Genomic DNA, 27,032 nt, shown 5'->3' with positions numbered 1-27,032 from the left:
TCATCTCTTTCATCTCTCTCTCCTTGTGCATCCCTCTCAGTCCACGAGTATTAAGTAAAGCTTTGACACATGTGGTGAGTTGGCAATGGCCAGTCTGATTTTTTTTTCCAGCTGATTGTCTTTTTTACTTTAACCTAAATGAGGTCTTTTTCTTGCTCTTTGTTGGCTGTAGTAATCAGTGGTGTGTGTTAGACTCAGATAATTATGGGATGCTATGAGGAGTTCTTCCTATCTGGCCTGGGAAATGTGGCAACGTATCACCTATGTTAGAATGGAGCAGCTGCTCGCTGTGGGAGCCTAACTTGGCAACCCTGAGCACCTCATGCTCCATGACTGCAGATGTTGCAAGATTAAACTGTAGAGAAAGTGAGTGTATGCATATCTGTGAATGGGGACAAAAGTAGTAGATTAGCTGAATAAAAAGCGTGCTCACATGGTGGCAGTTTGGCAGTTTTATTTACTCTTTTAACATTTAGACATCTAGACATCTATTTATCTAGACATTGATATCTAGATAGATAGATAGATAGATATTAGACATCTATCTATCTAGAAATCTATCTATCTGGACATGCATCTATCTATCTATCTATCTAAACATCTAGACCTCTATCAATCTATCTAGCCATCTAGACATGATTTTAGACATCCATCTGGACATACATCTATCTCCACATCTACCATCTATCTCTCTGTCTGTCTACACATCTACCAAGCCATTGGCACCATCTATTTGTTCGTTTTTTTCTTCAAAGCACATGCTAACATACAAATACTTCCTTCTCCTCTCCGTCTAGCTGGTTGCAATATATGAAGAGCAGGATCCTCACAATGGAGGCGACGGTACCAGTGCCAGTTCCACAGGTACACAAAGCCCAGAACCCTTCGCCAGTGAGATGAATTCAGCATCAGCCTTCCAGCCCTACCAGGCCAGTAGTGAGATTGAAGTCACCCCATCTGCTCTGCTATCCAGTGAGTCTAGCATCAACATTTACATCACCACTAATTATTATTGTCACCTGTCTTTATTCTTGATTCATTCATAACTGTTTAAAAAAATGCACAGTTCTCAGGTCTACTTGACCAGTGAAATGTTCTTGAGCTGTAGACTGGAATATTTGGAAGCGTGAAGTCAATTTTCTGCCTTGAAGCAAAAGGTAGTTGGCATTGTTGAGTGGTACAGTATAAAAAAGAGAAAGTAGCCTTCTGATGCAAAGAAGAGAAAAATTATCATCAGTGTGACTAGTACCTTGAGGCCTGTGCTGTGCTTTTGTAAGAACGAGCAGGAAATGTATGCCACTAGCAGACATTCAAAATGCAAAGCTTTAAAGGTCAGGCACATGAAAGCTGACGTCTGAAAGCTAAAAGTTACTTGGGAAGCCAAGCATAACAAAAGGTAATAATTTCAGACCGTGGTCTGCACTGATGCTTACATTCAGCTCCTTGGGTATCTGCTTATTTTGTGGTGTGAAATTCAGCTACTAAATTATAGCCCCCAAAAATCTGTGTTGCTTAGGTAATGCTATGCTTTGTTGTTCTGAATCACCTTGGCTGACACAGTGTTGATAAAGGTGACCACAGGTTGTCAAAACACATCCATTCAGTTCTGGATTGGAGTAATGTGAGCAATGTTATTAATTTGTTTGTAACAGGGCTGTGAGATCCTGACTCAAACAGATGTGAAAAAAGTAAACTTTTTCTAACTGACACCAATCTGACCACAGTGTGAATATACTTGACATGCTTCAGGTGTATTATTCAGAGTTGAGTGTCTGTCGAGACTTCGAAAGGTGTCCTGGGAATGTCATTGCCCTAAGTTAGACAGACAGGTAGAAACCGAGACAACGGAAGGAACTGAGACGCAGTGGGTTACTTGGTCACGCATGAGCAAAAGCACACATGCCAGAGCAAGATGGACGTGCACGCACTCACACGTGGCACACACAATCAGGAAATGGCAACGCTCAAGTCGGTGAGTCAGATGTTGCTTGTGTCCACATATTCACATCTTGTGAAGTGGAACCAGTGAGCTTGATGCGGAGCTGTCTTAAACTTCAAAGGACATCTAAGACGTTCAAAGCCAAAGCGCACATATAGGCGCCGGCTGACACAGTCGTGCACATGAATGAACAGTTGACTTTACTCTTCTGCTCTGACACAAAAGCTCGTTCCAACCTGATAGAATGTGAAGATTTATGGAAATGACGTGAGAATGGTGGCAGTCTGAAAGTGAACCAGAGGCACAGCGTGGAAAAAGCAGGTGCGTGTGATGCTGTCTGACCTGCTGTCAAAAAGCTTCACACAAACCACCACGATTTTACCCTAACTCATTTATAGCTTTAAACACTGTTTGTGTGTTGAAAGAGCGACTTAAAATTAGCACATTCAGATCAAACTGCTCAATTAAGTGTAATTTAAATCATGTGAATCCATGGCAATAAAACTAAAGTGAAACGTATCACTTGTTTACATTTTATTTAATAGAAAAAAAGACTACTGTCCTCATTCATATACATTGATTAGTGTGTAATTACATCTTTAAACAAACTAAAGCATTCCCACAACTTAAAATGAATCCATTAAAAATTAATGGGAGCAGATGTCTGTTTGTGGAAGCCTCACGTTGCACCGCTATCTTAAATACAGCGACTGAGATGGACATCGCTGTTCTGCCTAATCGTGTTTTATGTCTGACTGAGATAGTTAGAGATTATTTTTATTTAATTAACCTTGAGTATCAGTGTAATATATCAATCTTTCAGTGGAAACACTATATGAAAAGAAATGGACAAAATTTCAGGCCACCTGTATGTAATTTTAGGTCATCTAATATCTCAAATAATGATTGAAAACGCAGCGTTCAGGATGATTGAAAATGCATCGAGGCACTTACAGTTGGTAGCCTAGCCATCAAAGTTCCTGCATTTGAAAAAGTATTATCTCCTGAACATTTTTTTAAGAGAAAAATTTTAGAACTTTATTTAAACCCTCTCAGTGTTGCAGAGTGGTTGTAGATTGCTCTGTTTCTTTACAGTAGATACAAACTATAGAATTTGACTGTAACTATACTATAACGTGTAGTCATTATGCAGTGTAATTTTATTGAGTGTTCATGGTGGATGGTGGGGTGTGGACCTTATTTCTGCCCTCCAAAGCCTTGCATGTGAATTACACAGAAGACAGAGTGTTTTCTCAGTGTTGTTCTATATCTGATACGGAGCTCTTACCCTCTTTATCTCATGGAAAAACCTTTTAGATATTATTGTTGAACAGAATCATAAAGTAATGAATTAAACTGTGAAGACCTGTTTGACCTTCTGCTGATTTTTTTCATAGATACTAGCCACACTTTTTCTTATTTGGATGTCACGGTGATGAGTTTGTGAAAGCTTTCTTCGCCTACGCAAACTTTCAGTTCAATTCAATTTTATTTATATAGCGCCAAATCGCAACAACAGTCGCCTCAAGGCGCTTCATATTGTACAGTCGATACAGAGAAAAACCCAACAATCATATGACCCCCTATGAGCAAGCACTTTGACGACAGTGGGAAGGAAAAACTCCCTTTGAACAGGAAGAAACCTCCAGCAGAACCAGGCTCAGGGAGGGGCGGGGCCATCTGCTGCGACTGGTTGGGGTGAGAGAAGGAAGACAGGATAAAGACATGCTGTGGAAGAGAGACAGAGGTTAATAACATATATGATTCAATGCAGAGAGGTCTGTTAATACATCCTGAGTGAGAAAGGTGACTGGAAAGGAAAAACTCAATGCATCATGGGAATCCCCGGCAGCCTATGTCTATTGCAGCATAACTAAGGGAGGATTCAGGGTCACCTGCTCCAGCCCTAACTATATGCTTTAGCAAAAAGGAAAGTTTTAAGCCTAATCTTAAAAGTAGAGATAGTGTCTGTCTCCTGAATCCAAACTGGAAGCTGGTTCCACAGAAGAGGGGCCTGAAAACTGAAGGCTCTGCCTCCCATTCTACTTTTAAATACTCTAGGAACAACAAGTAGGCCTGCAGAGCGAGAGCGAAGTGCTCTAATAGGGTGATATGGTACTACAAGGTCACTAAGATAAGATGGGGCCTGATTATTTAAGACCTTGTATGTGAGGAGCAGGATTTTGAATTCAATTCTGAATTTAACAGGAAGCCAATGAAGAGAAACTAATACAGGAGAAATATGCTCTCTCTTTCTAGTCCCTGTCAGGACTCTTGCTGCAGCGTTTTGGATTAACTGAAGGCAAACATGCTCTAAAGCATGTTTTTTTGCATAAATAGCTAATCTTAGATTGTGGTTAAGCAGAAAAACTGATTCCTGCACATAACGTTTCCTGTAATGAGCCTTACTTCTATGAAGAGCAGTGTTTGGAGAACATGACAAGATGATGAAGAAGGATGGTAGAAAAGAGGTCATCAGGTTGGTGAAGCAAATGACATGTATTGTTTGTTGCAGCGGTGAGGGGACGCTTCACCAAGAAACTGCAAACAGGGTTGTATTACACAGCCTATTAGTTCCTGGGAGATTGTATGTAATGCACATCAACTCTTTTTATATGTTGCTGTCTCAAAACTTGTTTTAAGCGTCAGGCTGACTGGCATCGCATGTACATGGTCAGTGAGATAAACAGACAGCTGATGGTCCCTCCAGAGATGCAGATGAGTGAATTACTGGCAGCATTATTGCAAATCAGGCATCAAAGTGTAGCAGCAGCACCCTTGGCAGCTGTGCTCTGAGGCAGAGAATTATGGCTACTTAAAATCATCATCTTTTAGAGCCATATTGATTGTTTTTTTTCCCTCCTCCATCTCCCGCAGTCCCAAAACTCTACCTCTCGCTTCACTTTCCGTTCTCCACCCCTCCTCTTGCCACCGCCTCGGGAGCCCATTTTAGATTTCCATGCTAACATGTGCCATGCAGGTCAAACTGTTAATAATTGGATTGGAGATGAGATGTAAATTACAATAATGAATGTAATTTTCCCGTAATTATACGGATGCCGGAGCTGCCTCTGCCTCTACTTCGCACTAAATTCGAATCTTTCAGAAGTAAGAAACTGTCTGAAACTTTAAATTAACACCGGATCTTAATGGCGCTTGCTTCGAAATTGAATGCTCTGTTCTCTGTTACTCAAAGAATTTCACTCCACAGTTCAGTGATTTGAACCAGGAGCTGACTTTGTGTTGCTGGAAGTTTGTCGGCTTTAGTTTTAAACATATGTTTAAAATTATTTTTGAAAGTTTCATATGAATAAACGCACATTCCTCAGTGATGCTAGTGTTGCTACAAATTGGGAGCTAGTGTTTTAATAGCTCTTTAAGGCCAAAGATAATAAAAGTGAGCTATTTTACTAGCAGATGGGTCTTGGTTTGAAGCCAGTTCATGGAGGATGGAAGAATTGATACCATTTACTGGTCATGAGCTCGCCTGACCTAAATCCAATAGAAAATCTCTGAAACATTTCTGCTCGTCTCACGAGGTTGCAGGTCAAACCATCTCATTAGGAGCATGCCTCGATGTTGCATGCAAGCACGTAGGGGTCATTCAAACTACTCAGTATCATTTTTAGTTGTTGCAGTGATGATATCTGCCACATCAGTATTTCCCTTTGATTTTTTGGGTGTCTAAATTCAGCCTTTTGTGGCTTTTTGTGGCATTAATTTGTCCCTAACACATTACCCTGTCCACATCAGTATAGATGTCCACCATGGTGTTTTTCCCCATTGAGAGCAGATGTTTTATGAGCTGTGTATCTACAGCTTTAAGGAACTCAAGGGAAACTTAAATGTGTGACTGAAACATGCATTCCTTTGCATTAATCTGACAGCAACTGAATTTTTACCTGAACAGGCAGTTTTGCTGTTTGGGCTTGAGCAACAAGGACGGATCACTTTCAACACCACATGTGTCTGCATGTTTTGTTTTGGATCATTGCAATTCCAATTTGCAATTAGATTAAGATAATTGTCTATGAAGCTGAAATCTGAACACACACACACACACACGGACATCCAGTTTGTGTTTCTTCCTTGACTTGAACTTGACTTTACTGTGTTTTTTATTTTTAGGTTTTTATAGAAAGTCCACAGCACTTGTTTAGGACACACAATCAGGAAATGGGAGAAGCTCAAGTGTTATTGACAGTGGTTAAAAGTACACTGACATTGATGCGGAGTGGCTTTAAAAGGCTAACAAAAAGATCACAGTGATTGCACTGATCCATTACAAAACTGGCATTATTTTTTGTTCAGCTCAAAGTGAAAAATCTATGGATAACTTTTTCTTTTCCATTTCCACTCTGACCACTTTACAACTTTCAACCCCCCTGCCAAGTCAGACTTGCAGTGTAATGACAAATTGTCCATTCCTCGACCGACCCGCTCCTCTGCTGAATCTTTTGAATCTCTGCCCGTCTTGGTCCTCGAGGCTCTGCAGCGACAGGGTTGCCTGGATGCCATTAGAGAAATTGCTCGTGGATGGAGGTGGGGGGTTGACACCTTCAAAGAGGAGTGCTTTCATCTAATCAATTTGGCTTAGTGGCCTGCCATTGAGGAGGCTCCCTGCCACCAGCCAAGGCCATGTAAAAGTCACAGCAGAGAGGGGGACACTCCGTGACACAAAACACTGGATCTCCATCTTAGATTTAAGGCTTAAGAAGTGGCCTGCGCCCTCTGTCACGGGGGCCCTCCCAGTGGGTTTGGGTGAATTCCAAAGGCTGTGATTGCCCATTATAGATAAACTACCAGGTTTAAGTTTGGGACCCTGTGCAGCTCGGTGTGATACGAGGAACAGATACTTATCTCTGTTATCTGCCTTCTTTCTCTCCAACTCTCTCCGCACCACAGCCACCTTCAATCTCTCACCTCAGTGGTGAGCAGGTGACGCAGTGCGATCTTGGGACTTTGATATCAGAAGAATCGCAGTGTGCGTCAGCTGACTGCTCCTGTCAGGTGGTTAACCCAGCTCACGTCATCTTCGTCTGCTGATTTCAATCCTGCAGAGGAAAATGTTTGAGCTTTAGCTTACATAGAGCAAAAATAGGATCTAAACTATTTTTTAGTAGTGACTGATGACAACTTTTTTTAAATATTTTAGTTTCATTGAACGTATTTTGAGATACGGGCAAAAAAAGGGAAAATGTCTTCAAGGACAGTAGTACGACATGCTAGCTCACCTACGCCTCCCAACTCAGGTCATGTTTATTTTCCTTTAACAAAACCCTTTAACTTTTAAATCAGAGTCCCTTGAAAATTATTAAACCTAACCCATTCATACTATATTTGTATGAATGAATGGATTTCTGCTTCTTTGTATGTGCCTTTGTAAATCCCTTTTGTTTTGTTTTTCACTGTAATGGGTTTAAATTGTACTCAACATCACAGAGACATGAAGGATGTGTATATAACAACTAGTTTACACTTCCAAACCAAAAGTCTGTGTTCTGTCGTCTATAGAAGTCATTTGATCCTGCATTTAAAAAAACCCATAATGCCACTGATTTTGCTAAATAAAGTATAGCATGCTACATGATGATGATGATAATAGCAGGACTTTTTAGATCATTTAAGATAGTTTCACTGTATATTCTCCCCAAGGCATATTAGAAATACTTGGAAGCTTTTGGGAGAAGAGTTCATACAGGTTGCAAATACATGGAAAACATCATTTTTCATACTTTCCCGTGGCTGTAATGTTAAATTCATTATTTGAGCTGTGTTGAAGTTGCAGCTCATATGGCATCCATAAGCATGGTTTTCATTGCAAACTCACATTATGCAATCATCTTCTTTGTCATTTCAGTCGAGCTTTGGTGACTCATGATGAGAGGCACCTTCCAACCTCAGACTGCGTGTCATATTACCAGTGCTTCTTCTATAGTCGTTTCTTATTTAGCAGGCATATAACTACTGAATAACAAAGATGGAATTAGACAGGGCAGCGAGATGAAAACTTCTGATCCTGTGGGTGTTGCAGAGAAAGATGTTTTGTGCACAGACTGTTCATATGGAGAAAAAAAATGAGTAGCTAATGATGTATGAGCTGGGCATCTGGGTAATGTAATTAGATGAGGGCTACAAGAAAATGGGCTACAAGGTGTTATAGCAACAAAAGAAAGTGCTTATATCCCTCTCCAGCACTTAGTTCTGTAGCTGGTTTCTGCTCAAAGGAAACTGTGGGGAATAATAAATGTAAGAAACACAGTCAATCCCTCACTGAATTTTATCATTACAGGCAATGAAATTGTTAAGAAACAACCCATAATTTCTCATCCGGAGAGCTCGAATTTTCTGTTTGTTTCTTTTTTTCTCTCTTTTATATATTACTCCTGGAAGAGGTGGTGAAATAGCCTTTTTTAAGGCTCTCTGTTTCTCTCTCATCCTCTGCAGTGCTATAACATGATCCATCATCTTGACATTTGTCATGACAGGCTTATCCTCTCCACTAACACTGAACAAGAACAACATTTATTCAGCTCTGATTCAACAAAACATTAATACAGCCAGAGCTATATTCTTGTTGTCCAGCCCCTGCTTTACAAATGTCTGTTTGAGGAAATCACCAGTGTTACAATCGAGTTATCTGTATTAATTCCCCAAATTCCTGCAAAGGAAAAGCATTTATTGATGGGATGTAAGATGTGGTAATATAATCATCTTTCTAAGTTCATGCTGCCAAGTAGATCTATGAAGACCAGCACTGACAAAAACACTTGATAGCAAGTCTGAGAACCCTAAATAAGAATGACAATTTTTTTTTTATTAAGTACAAAAATAAGCAAATATTTTTGGATTTTTTTCCCCGACTTCCGGGCTTTGCATGCAAATGTATGTTTGTGTCTGCATCACCTATCATAGATCTACTCAACCTTGCTTTGGCGGCGGTCCACTCCAGCTGTGCATAACACCTCTCAGCGTAGATTCCGAGCTGAGTACACACTCAGCGGAGAGGATGTTGGGATAGCAAGCTCATCATTAGCAAGCTGAAAGCACTTTTAAGCCCGTTGGTCCTTAGGAGACTCTGAACTGCCTCTCCCTACCTGCGTTAGTGGAGAGGCTATTAGTTATGTCAACTCTTAATCATACTCACGCTCGCAGTGTGGAGAGGGAGAGCGATGGAGCGCCCAAGGTGGGTCTTTAAACTGCTGAGGAGTGGGCGTTCTGTTTCACAGTCGCTGAGAATATAGTCATAAAAATGCTCATATGTTTCTAATATCATCCAGAGCTTATTATGGCTAATTATTACAACAATTATTGCAACGCTAAATGGGGAAGACAGTGTTTTGGTAACGAAGTGTGAAGTGCTCAGAGTGGTAAAAGTCTCCACTCAGCACTGCTGGGAAGGCGCTACCAGTTCGATTCCTATTATTACTTCTGCTAGGATCCCAGTAAAGCCTTAGCAAGACAGCTGAATCATGTGGAGATGTGTCTGTGTGTGAGTTTGTTGACTGCTTTATTGCTTCCTGAGCTGGGCTGAGAGATGTCCTGCAGGTCACTTGTGTCACACTTAAAGCAACAGAGACACGCAGAGGTCTTCACCGAGCAAGTCATTTACACTTTGTGACATGCAAAAATGGATAAAACAGTAAATGGCCATAACCTCATGACAGACAGCAAGAGGAGGGAGTTTGTTTGTTTGTTTGCGCTGACCTCGGTGTCATCTCAGCACCAGAAGGACATTCAGCAGTCTCGTTTCTGCCTGTTGTAGCTGAAATATGGCATCTTCGTGCAGGCTCAGTATGCAGTTTGTTTTTTTCTGTTTTTTGAACGCGGACATATTTATGGAGTTTTAAGAAAAACCTGTGATTGATTTCACCCAAGACAAAGGCACTGTGTTCGGAACATCTGTTTTTCCCCCTTACTTTTTGACCACTGGGATGGCTTCTGTTGCCAAGTTACAATCCCATTTTTTAAATGATCAAAATAATTCAATAAACCAAACCAGAGGTTTAGGTCTTCAGTAGTTAGCCTCTGTGCCATTAATTAAAACAGATCTCTTCTTTTTGCTTCCAGATTCTTCAGCTCAGTTCTCATTCTTACTCTAAGGAGAATAACCGCGAGCATCTTACTTCAGTTTCCTGGCTCAGCTGTATATGAGAAACAGATTTTTTAACGTCTTTCAGATTCCATTGAAACACAACGAAACATGGAGCTCATTATTACACATCCTCTTCTTATATGTGGTGGTAAACTTGCAGTGTTTCTCTTTATCAGTACAAAAATGTGGAGCCTTTAAATGCGGTGGAGCGATGAGTAGCAAGAAGATCCTGGGTTTGAATCCAGTGTCTGGCCGGGTGTGCGTGGGTTCTCTGTGGGTACTCTGGCTTCCTCCCACGGTTCAAATACATGCAGTTAGTAGGGTTAGGTTAATGGATGATTTTAAATTGCAGATAAGGGTGAATGATTGCCTGTTTCTCATTGTTAGCCCTGCAATAGATTGGCCAGGGTGTACCCCACCTCTCGCCCGATGGCAGCTGGAATAGGCTCCAGCCCCCTGTGACGTGTGAAGAATATAAATGGATGGAACATTTAAACAAAGAAAGCAAATTAAAAAGAAAAAACGATATTTTTAGTCCTAATCCAAGAACATCACTGCATGGTAATTATAATGATTATACTTCAGAATAATTAGCATAATTACTTGAGCTTTCATTTCTTTTCATATTCAAAACATTTCAAAGAATTGCTTTAACTACAAATACAAAATGACACACAGGAAAAAAACTGTTTTGTTCGTTAGTCAGTGAGAACCTGTGGGCTTCATTTACATTGTGTCTGTGCTGTATGTTAAAAAAGGGTCACAGATGGCCAAGAGCAATACCTCCTGCTCCTCTGACTCACTAAGTCACTAAAGGGTTATGGGGTGTTTAGCATCCCTTTGTCTCCCGGCTCTTCGTCCCAGCGGACCTCCCCACAGCTCCTCCACCCAGCTCATTAGCCCTTTTCTAAGAGCCTCCCATCCCTTTCTGTTTCATTGTCTTCCGCAGGGAGGTCACCTGTGAAATGTGTCCGCTTCAAATCGCACACCAGGGAAGCATTTACATGCATGTGTAGCCACATGTGGGTGGAAAGAAAACATACATGTTTACACACATCTCATGCAGACAGACATTCATGAACACATGCTAATGTGTGACACGAGATCGTTGATGTGTGCTTCAGCGCGGGACGGAATAATTGTTTTGCAGGTTAACGCCACGACAAGCGAGCAGACGCACACCCACAGATATTAAACTTTGATTCTAACGAGTCACTTTGTGTCAGTTTTTAAGAGCACGTCTGTCACGGACAAATCTTTTTTCAAATACAGAGAATGTATCACTCTTGGAAAATAGGGCAAGTTAATTTCAGCTGATAGCAGCTGAAATGATCTCACCATGAGGCTGTGCTGGATAAATTGAAAGTGCAGAATTTTTTTTCTTCTTTTCTTGCCGCATACCCCGTCTCACAGAAATAGAGGCTAAATAACACACAGTGCAGTAAAACTCACTCCAGCTAGAGTGTGGCACAATAGAAAGATGTTGTGTGAAGTTTTCCGGGTCCTAGCCTGCTTGTGGGACAGGGATCCAGAGTTCAGCCGCTCAATGCTCGCTGTCCTCCCGTTTCCCAGAATACTCCTCTGCCACTTTCCCATCTCCTTGGCTCACGTTCACGACTCTGATCAAAGCAGAACATTTGTGCATACCCGTGGTTTCATTTTGAAGCCATTTAAATATTACGGTCAAGTTCATTTGAGAATGTGCAGCAGCTACCCATGGCGCAGACTCCCTGTGCGGTCCATTCAGCTGTTAAGAAACCACATGCTGATATTTCCAAAAGAATTCATGGTCGGGAATGTTTGCATACAAGAATGCAGCTGCTTCCTCTCTTATGTTATAGACTTGAACTGTGAATTATTAAAGGTACATTGTTTAAAATCTCACAACTAAGTGTCTGTACATTGCAGATTCAGTCAACTGAATTCTGTTTTCTTACTCCGCCCAATTCAAGTACATAATTCTAGCTGCGATGGTCGTTCATCTGTAGTGATTGTTACCTGACAGGCTACAGCTGGGCTGTAAAACTTTATGAAATGAGTCTTAAATGAGCTGATGAGTTAGTGAAGATCACTTCTGTCCATTGAGAGGAAATTCTGAGGTGAGTTTTTGAGGATATGCTGAACTTTTGTATTGGTAAGCGGGGCTATTTTTATTAGCTGCTGTTAGCCAGTGTAATTGAAATTTTCTTTGAAGTGGAACATTTTTGGACTCAGATACTTGGTGAATAGACTCTGATGACATTCTCACATCATATGAACCTATTTGGGGGGGCAAGTGGGATTTTTTAGGACACTCAAGCCAACATTAGATGAGTGTTTCCCAACCTTTTGAAGCCATGGTACATATTTCACATTAGAAAAGTCACACGGCACACCACCAACAAAAATCTCACAGGAAGCATATTGATCATTTTTCAACGGCACCAGGTATAGTGGAATTGACTCGGTTTGTCCCCAGTATGCCTTTTTGCTTTCTTTGACCACTACTCTTGCTAGGACCTTCATCTGAGTCAGAACTTTCTCCAGGACCCAGGTCAGATTGAATACTATTTTTTTCTTTTCAAATATTTATCTATTGCTATTATGTGCTGTGTCGTCTCACAGCATGACTATTATGTAATTTCTTCTTCTGTTTTACTAGCAGTTGGGAACCCATTTACTTAGAGCAGTTAGTTGCACTGCCCTCTAGGGGAAGAGAATGTAATTGTTCTGCCCGTTACCCACGGCGATCGCTTGGAGTACTAATCAGGTGGAGCCAGATAATCTTCCACGGCACACCTGATCATTTCACAGTGGTTGGGAAACACTGCATTAGATGACATAATGTTAGCATATAACAAGCTTTTGCTGTTCAGCCAACACACCAGCTGTACGTAGATGGAAGAATCATGTGTTCAATCTGCTGACTTTAAGTAATTGTGACTAATAATAATATTGAATTGATGGCTATACCCATGTATTTTTAATGGATTATGTTTATGATGTATTAATTTGTTTATAATTACAAACTAATCAATGTATGTTCATGAGTACAACATTCTTTTTTTTTCTATTAAATAAACCAAGTAACCTTTAAAGTCTCTTCATTTTTGCATAGGAGACAGCAGATAGTTAAAACGTATAGTTTTTTCAGCTGTGTAGGAAAAATCCTGTCTCCTTTGAAACATCTACACATGTTGAGCATAGGAAAAAAAAATCCTGGAACTCATTTGGTTTCTAGTGTCTTGTTCCAGCAGAGCATATGCAGGTTGACATGAAGGGCTTGAATTTCCTGCCCACTTCCTAAAGCCTGCCGGCCCAAATTGTTTTTGTCGTGTGCTATTTAGTCAAGTAGCGGAGATGAAACCCACAACTAGCTGACTCACAGCATGTCTGTAGTACAACCTTGGGTTAATCTCAGGGGGTGTAGCTCAGGGGCAAAGCAGTTGACTGCAGATCAAGAGGTTCCCTAGTTTCAATCTGGGCACCCTCTCTTTTCGGGACAGGGTGGTGACATGAGTCACACTTCAAATGTCAACAGAGTTACAGCTGCCATGTGGTCAAGCTTGTACCTTCTTCAGCAGTTCAGATAAATAACCTTTTCCTTGTGAGTAATAGAAGCGCCTCCATCTTGTCACCGTTTCAGATGTTTTTAAAAATGAGATACATGAAGGATGAGCGCAATCCCCACAAAACACTCACAGGTGTGGCTAGTTTTACATGTGATTTACAGTAGTTGCAGGCACAGCTGGTTCATTTCAATATCAAGCATAAAATCTAAGACATGCTTTTTTGGCATTAAATGTGAAGGCTATTATTAATATTGCATGTGTAAATGATAGTAAATCAATCTGAACACTCGATTTAAATTCTGTGCAAAAAGATATTTTGTGTCTGGACAAAAGAACTCCCAGAAATATAAATGCAACAGGGTCAGTCTGTGGTTTGCACCTAAGTTTGGGATCTTATTTCAAAAGAACTGATCTGTCCGAAGATTCACGTTTGCTGTAAATGTTACAGACATGAAGCTTGTGCGTTTTGTTTCACTTTACATATTTTCAATCTTTTTTTCATTTGCATTTAGTTTTGGAGAAATGTAATGTTGTTTTGATTCGGTTTTCTATTAACTTAATGAGAAAATGGTAATTAAGGTATCTTCCGTGCCTCTGCTGATTTGTTTTCTCCCCTTATACCCCCGGCCTGCCAGCTTTGTGCAGCTCCTAATAAGGAAACACGAGGAAAAAAAGCTCTGTTTCCAAGTGTTTGATGAGCTGAAAAAGTACTAAGAACACTTAAATTGCACAATGATGAGAGTTCACTTTAGATGTGGCACTGAGATCATAGTGGACCACGGTCCTCTTGTTGGCGGTTCAAGTTCAAAGGACAGAATCTAAATTTGTCAAGAAATGAAAAAAAGTAAGCAAACTTTCATCTTGGCGTGATGTCTCAGTCACGGAGTGTGCCCTCTACTTTCTTCAAAAGTTTCTCAAATGGAAATCCGTCTGCCCGGACAACTGTGAAAAAAGACACTCTGGCGAAAAAGTTCACGCTTCTCAGTGCATGATCACGACTTTAGAACTTCAAGTGCTGTTGCAATTGCTCCAATGTTACTTGCATATTTCATCATTCTGAACACCTTACTGAGGGGTCAAAATGTCCCACTGCTGCGAGCACTCTAAACTTTGGACCTATAATGATACCTCTTTCCTGAGATGTAAAGCAATATTATTTTTGCTCCGTATCAAATTTGGGCTAATTCCCTGTGAAATCCATCCCTCGGTTTGTGATGTAACAAGCTGTATAGAGTGACTTAAGCAAAGATTTATTGACATTTCAGCGCAACTCTACCATAATGTTACAGCCACACTGTTACGTGTGTGCAATTCTTACAAAAACCTCGATATGTTTGTGCGATAATATCTTTATTTGCGTTATCAGTGAAACTAAAGGAAAGACTGTGTAATGACTATGCCACCCGGTTGCTCAATTACATGTGTTATTTGTACTGAGTGTAAAACAGTATCTACCCAGAAGAATTTATTTTTTCTAAACAACCGCCTGCCTCGAATTTCTATGAAATCCTCATGTGCTTTTATAAACCCGTGTGACTGATCAGAGCAATGCTTTGCTAAAACATAGACTGTGCACATCACAATACCATCTGTTTCCAAGCATCTCATGTTCACTTTTTCTAAAAAAAAAGTATTAGAAGTTCTTCCTATACTGCAGAGCACTGCTGAGTTTGTAAGAAGCTTTCCTGTTTTTTGTCTTGTTGTGCTCTGCTCTGCATTATGGAGCGAGTTTTGACTTCACTGACTTCATATATGTTGTTATATGTGTGCTTCATTAAGATTAGCACATGTGCTCGGCAGCTCCAATTAGGCAGTCTATCCATTGGACCTCATATTTACTCAGCCCCCATACCTCCTCGTCTCATGTCCCACAGCAGATAACTTTTTTGTATACCCAATAAAAGGAAAGGATCATTAAAGGATCCAGAAATAGTTGGTGAGTCTGGTGGAAGTTTGTCATCTGTTCTGCAGAGAGCAGCTGGAGTGAGGGTGGGTTTTTTTTTTTTGGTTTTGTTTTTGTTCAGAGCAGAGGAAGAAGATATTCTCACTGCTGAAATGTTTGCGATATGGATTTTGTGTACGTGCTGTCTGGAAACTGCGGTGGAATGAGCTCCATGCTTTAAAGGCTGTCTGACCTGCCAGAAACTGAAATTCATTCACTCACTCATCAGCCTCCAATTTTGGCTCACACAGTGGCTGTGACAATTAAATTTGTGACAATTTAAGCTTGCTTAGAGATATGAAAGGAAAATCCTTTGTGCCATTAAAATGACACTGAAGAGACACAGTTGCTCACTGTGGAAATAAGGTGTAGAGTCTGATGTGCTATCAGTAATGGTCTTGTCTCTGCTGTTGAAAAATGTCCCAGAAGTTAGCTAATATTCATGATGAGATGCTCCGTGATTCTGCACACAGCACTGAGATGCAATAACAATGTTCCCATTGAAGCCAGCATAAGCATGCTATTCTCACCAGTAGGGATGGGTATCGTTTAGGTTTTATCCGATACCAGTACCAAACCGGTACTTTTGAAACGGTTAATGCTTAAACGGTGCTCGAACCGGTGCTTTAAGAATGAAGAACACAAACTTTGTCCAAAAACCTCTCATGTTTAGCTGTTTTTTTGTAAAAAGATAACAGTGTTAGCCCTTTCTGCAGCTATAGGGGATTTATGGTATCACTCTTGGCTGGAAGCAGTGCTTAAACAATGGAAAAAACAAACTTTGTCCAAAAACCTCTCATGTTTAGCTGTTTTCTACTTTTTCTTTGGTCATTTTAGCCTTTTTGGCCATCAAACACAAAGACAGCCGCATGTAACTATGACGGTGTTTGCTAGTTCACCTTACGTGCATTAATTTAATAACGTGGTTAGCCTACTCAGCGTAAATTACACACGAACAACATTAAGCTACTCACGCAGAGAAGAATGGCTGCTGCTGCCATCATCATCCGTCATCATTTCTGCTACACTGGCAGGGCTAGGGGCCAGGACTCTCCTCTTCGGGTTTTTGGGGGATGTTGCTAACTCCGGGACCGATAACAGGCACCACACCTGCAGTAGATGTGCTCGGTGTGAGGTCTCGCAGCAAGCTATCAAATACGGCTTTTAAAAAAACGCTATGCGTCGCCAGGTGTTTCATCAGATTCGAGGTGTTACCTCCTTTGCACAGTATCACCTTAAAGCACTTGTTGCAGGCTGCTGAGTTTGCATCTTTTGCTGTGAAGTACAGCCAGACTTTTGACCGCTTTGCCTTGGGCATTTTTAATCTGCAGCAAAATAGTAAAGTATTACACATTAATGGTTACTTTTCTTAAAAGTAATGTAGTACATTGCTTAATTATTTGCTGAAGAAAGTGACTCGTGGCACTACTTGTTACTTTACTTTTTCCTTACTCTGTAAATAGTCCTAAAATGCAATGTAACATAATTACCAGTTAACCTTAATCGTAATCCTATAGTTCCACTCACCAACATAAATCTGTATCCAAATGAAGACATGCTTGCAATGTTTCTTTTAGTTTTTACAATATCAACACAAAACCGACAACGCGACATGGTCCAGTGTACCCATAGGTTTATCATCATTCTGGGTTCTTGGCTAGCTCTCTGTTAGCATGTTGTCTGTCTAGATGTTTTCAGATGTTGAGTTAGCAGCATAGCTTTGTTTCTGTCCTGAACACAGTTTGCATTTCATTATCCAAGCTTGTCCTTTCATGCAATAAAAGGACAAGCGTGCGCTTCTTAAAATCCTTAGACTGTTTTCCTTCTCTTGCACACTATTTGCTAATTCGCTAACTGTAGCGCTAAAGTGAAGGAAGGGATTTTTTTTCTCTTTACAGCTGCTCTTTACAGCTGTTGTTTTATAGATGACAATAAACAGAGTACCATAACAACTTTGTTTGGAATTAGCAAAGAGTGCATGTTTGCAAATGTTTAAGATCAGCCTAATATATTACTGCTATTACTTGCGCTTACAGGGAGAAAATGTTAGATTAGAAATCTTGCTGGTATGTGTTTGTGATATGAAGACAGACACATTAAAGCTCAAAGCCAGCCAAGTTTTCTTTGCAGCTACTCGTGGTGAATGCACTGTGCTAGCCAAAAGCCTCTTGAAGTGCACGCATCCTACATCGAGGAGCAGATTAATAAGACTGTTTAGCTGTGTAGCTTTTTAAAGCAAGCTAATCAGGTAATCTCCAACACTGAATTGACATCTCATAGGCAAGAAGCGGCTTTGATTAGCAAGAAGTCTTTGTTTATTTCAGCAGCAGCTGCTTCTTTAATATTTCCTGTCAAAGTCCAAATTCGTTTGACCGACCATTCTGAATCCTAGAATCTCACGCAGGGTTGATAGCTTTGGTCATTTTGCTACTCCTGGCTCGTGACATTTTCAGAGCAGTGTTTTTAATCATGAGTGACTTAGCCACATATCAGCCTGAGTGAGATTTATGGCCCCTTCTCTTCAGGAGCCTGTTCTTGTGGACCAGCCATAATAGAGAAACACACAAAATGGTGTTTACACGGAAGGTGCTGCCGTGGTCCTGTTTCTGGGCTGTCTGAGGGCTGTTTGCTTTGTTGATTAGCAGCTCCCCAGAGGCCTCAGTGTGGAGGGGTCTCTGTGAGTCTAGTCTACACTGGGATAGAGACGAATCCCCGATCCCACTTTTTTTTTTCATGGCTTTTGCACTTTTTTTATTTTGGGAAAACAAATCTGACCTTATGAAATTAATAATCTTGTTTTCAGATTTAGTTTCGTCATAAAAATCTGTAGCGAAGCTGGCAAACTATCTCTTGTTTGGCATCAAGCTCGAGCTTGATCACCTGACCCTGAATAAAATCAACACGGCGTCATCATAAACACGACCTGTAAGTGTGTCATTTTGCGCATGCTTACCCTTCTGGAAAACAGGCATATGCAGTTGTTTTGTTGCAGTCGAGGGGTCCCATGTGTGAGTGGAGTCGACCTAAATGAGTCAGGTTTGATTTGGGGAGTGAACTCCACCCCTCCCCTCGTCTCTGAGATCTTCATTGTCTAGGGAAACGCCACTCTCTCTCTCTTTCTCTCTAACACACACACACACACACACACACACACACACACACACACACACACACACACACACACACACACACACACACACACACACAGAGTCTTTAGTGTTATTGTTGTTGAAGTGTCTAGGTGTCTGCTACTGGAGGCCTCATCTCTGAGGGCTCGAGGAAGGCTGGCATCCTCTTCTCATTCTCTCTAGTAAATTGTCTGTATTGTCTTTCTGTCAGGAGAGAAGAATCAGTCTCACTCTCTCTCTATTTCTTGTTCAGAATGGAAAAACTGGATGGTTGACTCTGCAGCCCTGTAGGGAATACGGCTCTCCCCTGCCTCAGTATTCGTGCTCAGGCAGGGTGATTAGACATCGTGCCAAACTCTAAAACTAATATGATTGACATATGAAGTTTTTCACTGAGCGCAAGAGGCATTCTGAACTTTCTGGGTACGTGATAACATCCTTATTAAACAGCAAAGTAATCAACTTGATCAAATCATGGCCTGCGCTCAGTGCCAGCGCAGATAAAAAAGATGGAAATGATCACTGTAGAGTAATCGGGCACACGCTTGAACTCTTAACTTAAGATAACATGAATACACAGAAATGGCACGGCTAGAACAGTGGAATATTTTTCCTGTAAAAGCAACTCAGTCAAGTGAAATGGTATTTTAGGCTAGTTGGAAGAATGTGCCATTCAAAGAGCTTTAGAAGTAGAAAAAGAAGGACGGTGTTATAATGCTCTGCAAAGATGACCTTTTGTGCCTTAAACATTAGGTAGATGTTGAATGGTAGTAAGCTCACATTTGACCTCTGACCTTTAAGGTCAATAAGCTGATCAACTTTGAAGGTCTAACTGGTAATAATGCTTTATAGAGCTGTATAAAAGATTGCCACTGTTTGTACTGCATAAGCATATAGGGAATGTTATATGGGGATTCTAAATATCACATTATAGTCTGCATCCAACTGTCATATTTGATCTTTATCCTTCAAGTGCGTGTCCTCTACCAGAGGCCTCGGAGTTTGAGGGTCCTGTGCAGTTAGCTTAGCTGTTCCTAGGACTGCGCTCTTCTGGACAGAGATCTCAGATGTTGTTCCTGGGATCTGCTGGAGCCACTCGCCTAGCTTGGGAGTCACTGCACCTAGTGCTCTGATTACCACTGGGATCACTGTTACCTTCACCCTACACATCTCGAGTTCTTCTGTGAGCCCTTCATACTTCTCAAGCTTCTCCTGTTCCTTCTTCCTGATTTTGCTGTCACTATGGACGTCTTCCTCTGCTTGTCCACCATTACTATGTCTGACTCGTTAGCCGTCACCATTTTGTCCGTCTGGAAGTCCCACAGGATGTTAGCTTGGTCATTCTTGACTACCCTTGGGGGCGTCTCCCATTTTGACCTCGGGACCTTCCAGGCCACACTCGGCACAGATATTTCTGTATTCTATGCCAGCCACTTAGTTATGGCGCTCCATGTATACCCTGCCTGCTAGCATCTTGCACCCTGCTGTTATGTGCTGGATTGTCTCGGAGCATAAACATACTTGTGCTTAAAACTGTGTAGACTTAAAACGCAGTGTGCAGTCAACAGAGCAATTAGCATTAAAGCCAAAAAAGGGGGTTTGTTTTCATAAATGCCATTTAGCATCTAAGTATTTTTCCGCCCATCCATCTAGTGGATTACATCTTCTGCTCTTTGTAAAGGTCAGCAGTTGATGTTTATTCAGAGTTTGTCTCGTCTCACTCTCTGGCGTTACATCAGATTAGTTTGCCAAACATTTCACAGACGCGCACTTGAGTGGTACTCTCGACCTTGTCTGGCCTTGGGTCATCCAGCGTCCTATTTAAGTCTAATGTATACTTCATCCCCTCTGCCACAGTCGTGGTTCCCACCACTCAGAACTGTCTTTCTCCTCCCCCCCAAAAAAAAGAAACCTTTTGTCCGTCTGCACATGATTCAGGTCAGGGTGTTTTCAGTGGAAATCTCCCCTCACTGCACACAGGGGACATCAATATGAAGTTGGTGGTTGCAGAGAGAGGGTGAAAATGGCTCAGTGCTATAATTTATTCAGACATTGAACTGGCCCAGGCTTGAAGTATTCAAAGTAGCCTACGAAAAAAAAAGCTTTTAGACATTTCATGAAGCCATGGTCGCTTGACATTTATATTTAAATCAGCCTGAAGTAAAAGCAAAGAGTCAAGAGTACAGCACAGCTACAGGTCCACGGGAGAAAATACCAAATTCACCCTGCACATAGTCTTCATCCCCGGTTTGCCAGAAGTGTCTGCATGCTTACAGTGGGCACACATTTCGATTTAAATAATAGTAAGGGCCTGACTTCATTTATTCTGTAACCTCTAGCCCACATCTTACTGTAAAGGAAAATGGCAACCTCCGATACAGCATCGCATTTCATCTTCTGTAATGTGTGCTACGCTGCAGAGTTTATGATGTCATTTAAAAATACTTTTTTTAAGTGCACCTGCTTTTCCTAAAACCACCTCAAATATTCAGGTTAAAGGATGAATCTGCTTCAAAGCAAATTGCTGTCACACTGGTCAACACTTGAAAACTTGTGAGTTTCAGCTCTGAACACTTGCAGTTTTGAGCCTTGTGACCGTTCCCTGCAGTGGCACAGCAACAGGAGAACACACTTCAGCTTGATGCTTTCAGGTGGCAATGAAATCACTAATATTAGATTAAATAGTCTAGACTCTCAGCACTTCCAAATATTGACTCTTTAGGGCTTTGGTGTTTAAAGGAGGAATATACTGTAACTTACTCGTCTTATGTTGGTATAAACAGTATAAAAGTAATTTATTTAGAAGAATTTGATTCTGTTTTTTAACCCATGTTGGGTAAATGGTGATTATGAGTAACAGAACAATACAGAAACAGCCTATCCTCCTCACCGTGTCCTTTCTGTAACCTTATCAGTATGCTGAAGCTCTAGCTCCATTACCTTGAATTGGCAGCCAGTCAGGAGGGAAGGGCTTCTTCCAGCTTCCCAGGTATTGTGAGGACTCTTTACTTCATGCCATTTTGGTGATTGCAAACTTCCACAGCTAATACATTAGAGCTGACCCCCATTTCTTTTGCAACTAAGCTGGAAGTACATTTTTTTGCTGTGTTATTACAGAAGAAAAAGTACTGCTACTGGTTTATGTTGTTTATGTCCAGCATGACTGGTGACTAAGTAGAAAAGTGTGTAGCGATGTAGTGAACTGAGCTGATGAGTTTAGGGACGTTTTAAAGAGGTCATCTCTTACAAAAACATAGAAACGGTCATTCTATGGTTTGTAAGTCAAAACTCAAGGACAAAGGGGAAGACAGGACAACGCACACACCCACACACAGAGGGGTTGATGGGTGACTGGGCACAGGTGGGAGGGAAACAGGTAAAGCTAATATTGCCAATGTTGATAAAGCAGGTAGTCATGAAAGGAAGGAAATGAATGACAACCAGGAAGTAAAAACAAGACAAAGAAAGAGCTTTACTGACAAAGTAAAATAGGGCGTTAAAAAAAAGAGACATGAAAACGAACACTAAACTTGATGACAGAGACGTGGGGTCAAAGATAACAGAAGAAACTAAAAGCACAATGAAACAGCAATGACAAAACAGATACATACAGATACACACCGGGTGTGTCGAACACGGCTCACTGGATGGCTTTGAAAAATGAGGAGGAGGAGGGCGTGGATTTTGAACTTTTAAATGTATTTACAACTTGTCCTGCTGACAAAGATCATAGCTATTCATACCACTCTGATGTAATATCAATAAATGACATAAATATTTGTTTTCATTATCTGCAGAAGAAATTGCTGTTTATTTCTTACAGTTTTAGCTCAAAGGCTCGTGCTGACAGATTTCTTTCATGAACTACAGCAGCTTGATGCATGCTCAATCAGTGGGCTTTGATCAGTGGTTGTTGGTCAATGGTCATGACAATTTGCATATTAATGATCAGTGAACTCCCAGCACATTGTTCCTTCAGTGGTGCTAGTGTCAGTCACTATGGAAACCTGCAGTCAGCTGAGACTGAAGAAGTCACTTGGATGAGTGACGAAACGTTTCTCCCGCTGAAAACGCTACGTCGAGATGAACAGAATCAACTTTTGGGGAACTACAGCAGCATTTCTTCATCCTGTAACAAAACTGACATGTACTGTTAAAACACTCCTGATCTACAGACTGGCTCCTCCAGTCTGTGTGCCAAACATCTTTGGGCAAGAGATTAACCCCAAGTTGCTCTCAGATGCCTCCCTCGGAGTATGAATGAGCATGAATGTTAGATAGACAGCACTTATCTCAGAAAAGCATAGAAAAGTGAGAATGGGTGTAAATGGGTGAATGAGGGAAGTTGTATTAAGCACTTTGAGTGCTCAGGTGAAGTAGAAAACCACTATATAAGAACCAGTCTATGAATTACACTTCTTTTCTAATATTAGGATATAAAATGATGTAAAGAAAGTTAGAAATCCCTGCTTTATACTAACCTGTGGCCATTATACAGTTATATTATTTATTATTTCTACAATGAACATTCTCAAATGTACTACTAACCTCAAGACTATTTTGCTGTTTTCCATTAGAGTTAGTATTTCTATCCACATAATTTATATAAATGAATATATTTCTCCTCCAAACAAGGTGAAAGGTAAATAAAGGATGATACGGCATGAGATAATTGCCCCTGGAGAGCCCTACGTCTCTATGGTAAACTGTGGTGTGTGTACATCACTATGACCCTGTGCCCTGACCATAATCCCTCACTGCAGGGGCTGGATTAGGGCCTCGTTTTATTAGCCAGGCTCACCATCCCCCCTCCCGAGTGGTTTTGTTCCCGCTTCAGTGTGGATCGATTGCTGGCTCGGTCTGAAGTGGCAGTGCTAGTTATTAAACGTGGGATAACCAAACCCTTCGGACTGCTGGGATAATCCCATCACAAATTAAGTAGAGGGAAATTGGTCAGGGAGAGCCGGGACTGGAGAGAATCTTCATATTGTGACCTTCGTAACACAAACGAGCACAAACTCCTTTATTTGTTAGAAGCTGATCCGTAAGGATTTCGACCCACGGTGGATCAACACTTTAGCAAGCTGTCGCTAAACTGAAACTAAAGTTTTGACAATCGACTGAAACTGTAAAAGAGCCAGAGTATTATTACTTAGTGTGTAAGAATCGATCCAAAAGAGAGCCATGTGTTGTGATTTTTATACCCTTAATGCTTGAATGTTGAAGTTGTCATGGTTTCTAAGGGCCTGCAAACATCCATCTATCAACTGAGCCTTGAGGTATTATGGGAAATATAACAAGGCTTTTAATCCATACCAAGTGTCTTGTGCAAGCCCCAACTACACACAAATCTATGAAAACATAGAAAAGGTTCCCTTTAAAAGAAATACAAATATTTAATATGAATACTTTGAGAATTTTAATATGCTTTCTAACCCATTCCTGTGCCCTTTCTCTGTCTTTCTTTCTTTTTTATAGTTTTGTTGTGTGCAGCTTGCGTGCTATCTCAAAGTCATCGTGTGGAATACTACTGGATGTTAATTACCCCTGCTGTCTGAAGTGAATATCATTAGAGCTTGAACTGGACATGAACCAGCCATTACTGAAAGGGGCAAAAGTTTATTAAATGCCATTAGTAGGTCTTCAACCTAATTTAAAAGCGAACACACAATGACTGGCTGGCTGCTAGATGTGATTTCCAGGCTGCTCTGACGTAGCCTCGGGCAGTGGGCAAAAAAAAATGAAACACATTTGAAACAAAGGAATAATAGTACAAGCTGCCGGTGAGGGATTTAATCCCTCTTATTTGGGGTGGAGGTTTTTGTTATGGTTTAGCAGTGAGTGAGAAAGTAGGTTTTATAAGTTACCTGTTTCTGCAGAAGAACTCGAGTTGCACCGATGATTTCCTCATGAGAAATGGCGCTTTATAAAGTTGAGTTACTCACCCAAAAAAAAAAAAAAAAGCAGTTTGAAAACCCTGTCATCATCTCTACTTTCTTGCTGCTGAGAAAGTTCCTGGAAGTTTCCAGATGTCATCATAAATTTATTTGCATACGAAGCCTTTCTACCGGAGTTACCGCACTCAGAGACAAAGGAGGAGGGAGAGAACTTTTGTAATGAAATCTCACCGAAAACTTGGCAACAATAAGAGTTTTTTGTAACACAAAAATGTAATTTTTTTGCAGCACTTTACGTTTACATTACCCTGAATTGACAATACACTGCTGTAATGTCACTAAGTCCTGACTATGGATTGGGAATCTGTGTCTATGTCATAATTATTCATTTCACCAAGTGTGGGAAAAACAAGACCGATCTTTGGATCGAGGACCTTATTGGGCGACAGCTAAAGATGTAATGTGTGCTTTTGTCTTCTAGGTCAGTGGTTACTAACAGCGATGACAAATTTGACTTTATGAAATGGTCATAAATTATGAGGTGCTAAGAGATCTAATATTGACGTAATCCCCAGAACACTAAAAAGGACAAGCTTGTCTTTTTAGCACCTAATGGCAGCACTCAGACTAAGCAGACACTCGACTAAGCTCCACTTCTTAGACCACATCATCTCTAGAAAAGACTTAGAGAGAGAACAACAGTTCGGGGCCTCTGAGCCCTGATTATAATATTGAGACTACGGATTTATCAGGTAGGGGAGGATTAAATGAAAGCAGTTGGCGCCAAGTAAACACTAAGTAGAGGGGATGCTTTATCAGGATATTAGCACAAGTTCAAGTAAGTGAGATAGTACAAAGGATGTGAGTGAATGAAGATGAACTGGGATGCCTTGATAAGAGGTGTTTAGTTAGTGTACTAGGTGCAGAAACACATGCTTATTTCACTGTTATTTGCAGGATTCAGTCACTATTTCTGCCTCGACACAGGTGGTCACAAGAAACACTTACAGTTGTTCTTGAATCTCCTTAGTCTTGTCACGGTGTTAAATAACAGACGAGTTGGCGCACAGCGTAATCCATGATTAGAATGCGTCGCTCCCACCACTAAGACGTGTCTCGGTTGTATCAGATGGAAGCTTAACACTGGCATATGCTCAGTGCAATGATCTGTCTATGGATGACAGGTGGTTACCCAACTATTTGCATAATTATGGGTGTAACACACAGGCTGCTAGGACGTCATAAACAAATCCATATGGCCTTTTGGGAAAATCCAGATGATTTACACCACAGCTAACGGATATACTCACCGTCTTGACTTTGTAGCAGACATCGGTGGGATTTCTCACTGAATGTTTTAACCGGAGTGTGAAATATGGAGCAACTTCATCCCCTCTACTTGTTTTGGCAGCTCTAATCAAATGTGGGAACTTTATACCAAGTTTTCATGACAGATCGGTTAATGTGGCAGCTGAAACATGGGCCAGTGTTTCCTGTGTAGTTTTCTGTTAGACGTTTGATGGAAAGAATAAATGTTGGCTCTGAGACTCAATTTCAGTCCCCTGGAAACTTCCTAGAATCAACTTGAGTTGGGTAGCACAGTGTGTAAGAATGACCTTTATCGCAATAGTCAGATCATGATATATGAGCAAGTTTCCTGCAATTATTATTGTACTTGTTATTTTTAGAGTGGTTCGACCAAGCAAGGGGTTAGATAATCACATCTAATTTTTTTCTCACATGTACTTTTATATAATATATATATTTTTATCGCTGTCTGGGTAATTTCCCCAGCCAAAACTGTGTGTATAATATATCTACAGTAATGTATTTCAGCACAGATGGAATCAAGCCAAGCTAAACTTTCCATCGTGGAGTTGCGGAGTGTTGTTTTGGGCTTAACAGACCTTTCATAAAAACACGAGTACTTGTAATCACCACTTCCCATGTCTCAGCTGACATTTCATGGAGTGCTGTTAAGGAGGTATAGCAGGGGATGTAGCAGCACCTCCCAAAAATGGGCAACTTTTTGACGACCAAGGTGAAAAGCGAGCCGCTTAATAAATCGATAAAGCGGCAAGTGGTTTGATTTTGCTATAATTCCTTTTCTTTGTCTTTTGTAATCCCCTCCACAGACATGTCTCTCAATGTCCGTCGCAGTAGTGATCCCGCACTGGCTGGCTTTCCTCCAGGCGAGGCCCCGGTTGCTCCAGAAGAACCGTCCAGAAAAAATCCAACTCGCTGGTCCACAACCCCTGGTTTCCAGAAGCCCAACCATAAACGAAACCCCAGCAATGAAACAGGGAGCCTCGAACAAAAGGTAACTACACCTCCTGTGGTAATGTAGCCAATAAACTGTGCACGAATGCCTCAATGATACCTGGTATGATGCACCATTAAGTTGTTAAGATCATTTATTGGAATCTAAATGGTGTCAAAATGCAATAGATCAATAAAGTCTATTTTTTAAACTACTGTGA

At 40.9% G+C, this 27,032-nt stretch overlaps 1 protein-coding gene across 1 annotated transcript in view; it reads left to right on the top strand.

Moving 5' to 3' along the window:
- LOC113028738 (partitioning defective 3 homolog) overlaps positions 1-27,032 on the top strand; it is a 341,162-nt gene that overhangs the window by 105,164 nt on the left and 208,966 nt on the right. Inside the window, exons 3-4 of the mRNA XM_026179154.1 lie at positions 798-972; positions 26,688-26,872. Coding sequence (XP_026034939.1) covers positions 798-972; positions 26,688-26,872 — 360 coding nt within the window. The remainder of the gene's footprint in view (positions 1-797; positions 973-26,687; positions 26,873-27,032) is intronic.

The sequence above is a fragment of the Astatotilapia calliptera genome, chromosome 9 (genome assembly GCF_900246225.1).
Source record: "Astatotilapia calliptera chromosome 9, fAstCal1.2, whole genome shotgun sequence".
Taxonomy (NCBI): Eukaryota; Metazoa; Chordata; class Actinopteri; order Cichliformes; family Cichlidae; genus Astatotilapia; species Astatotilapia calliptera.
This window is presented reverse-complemented; position numbering and strand designations above follow the sequence as displayed.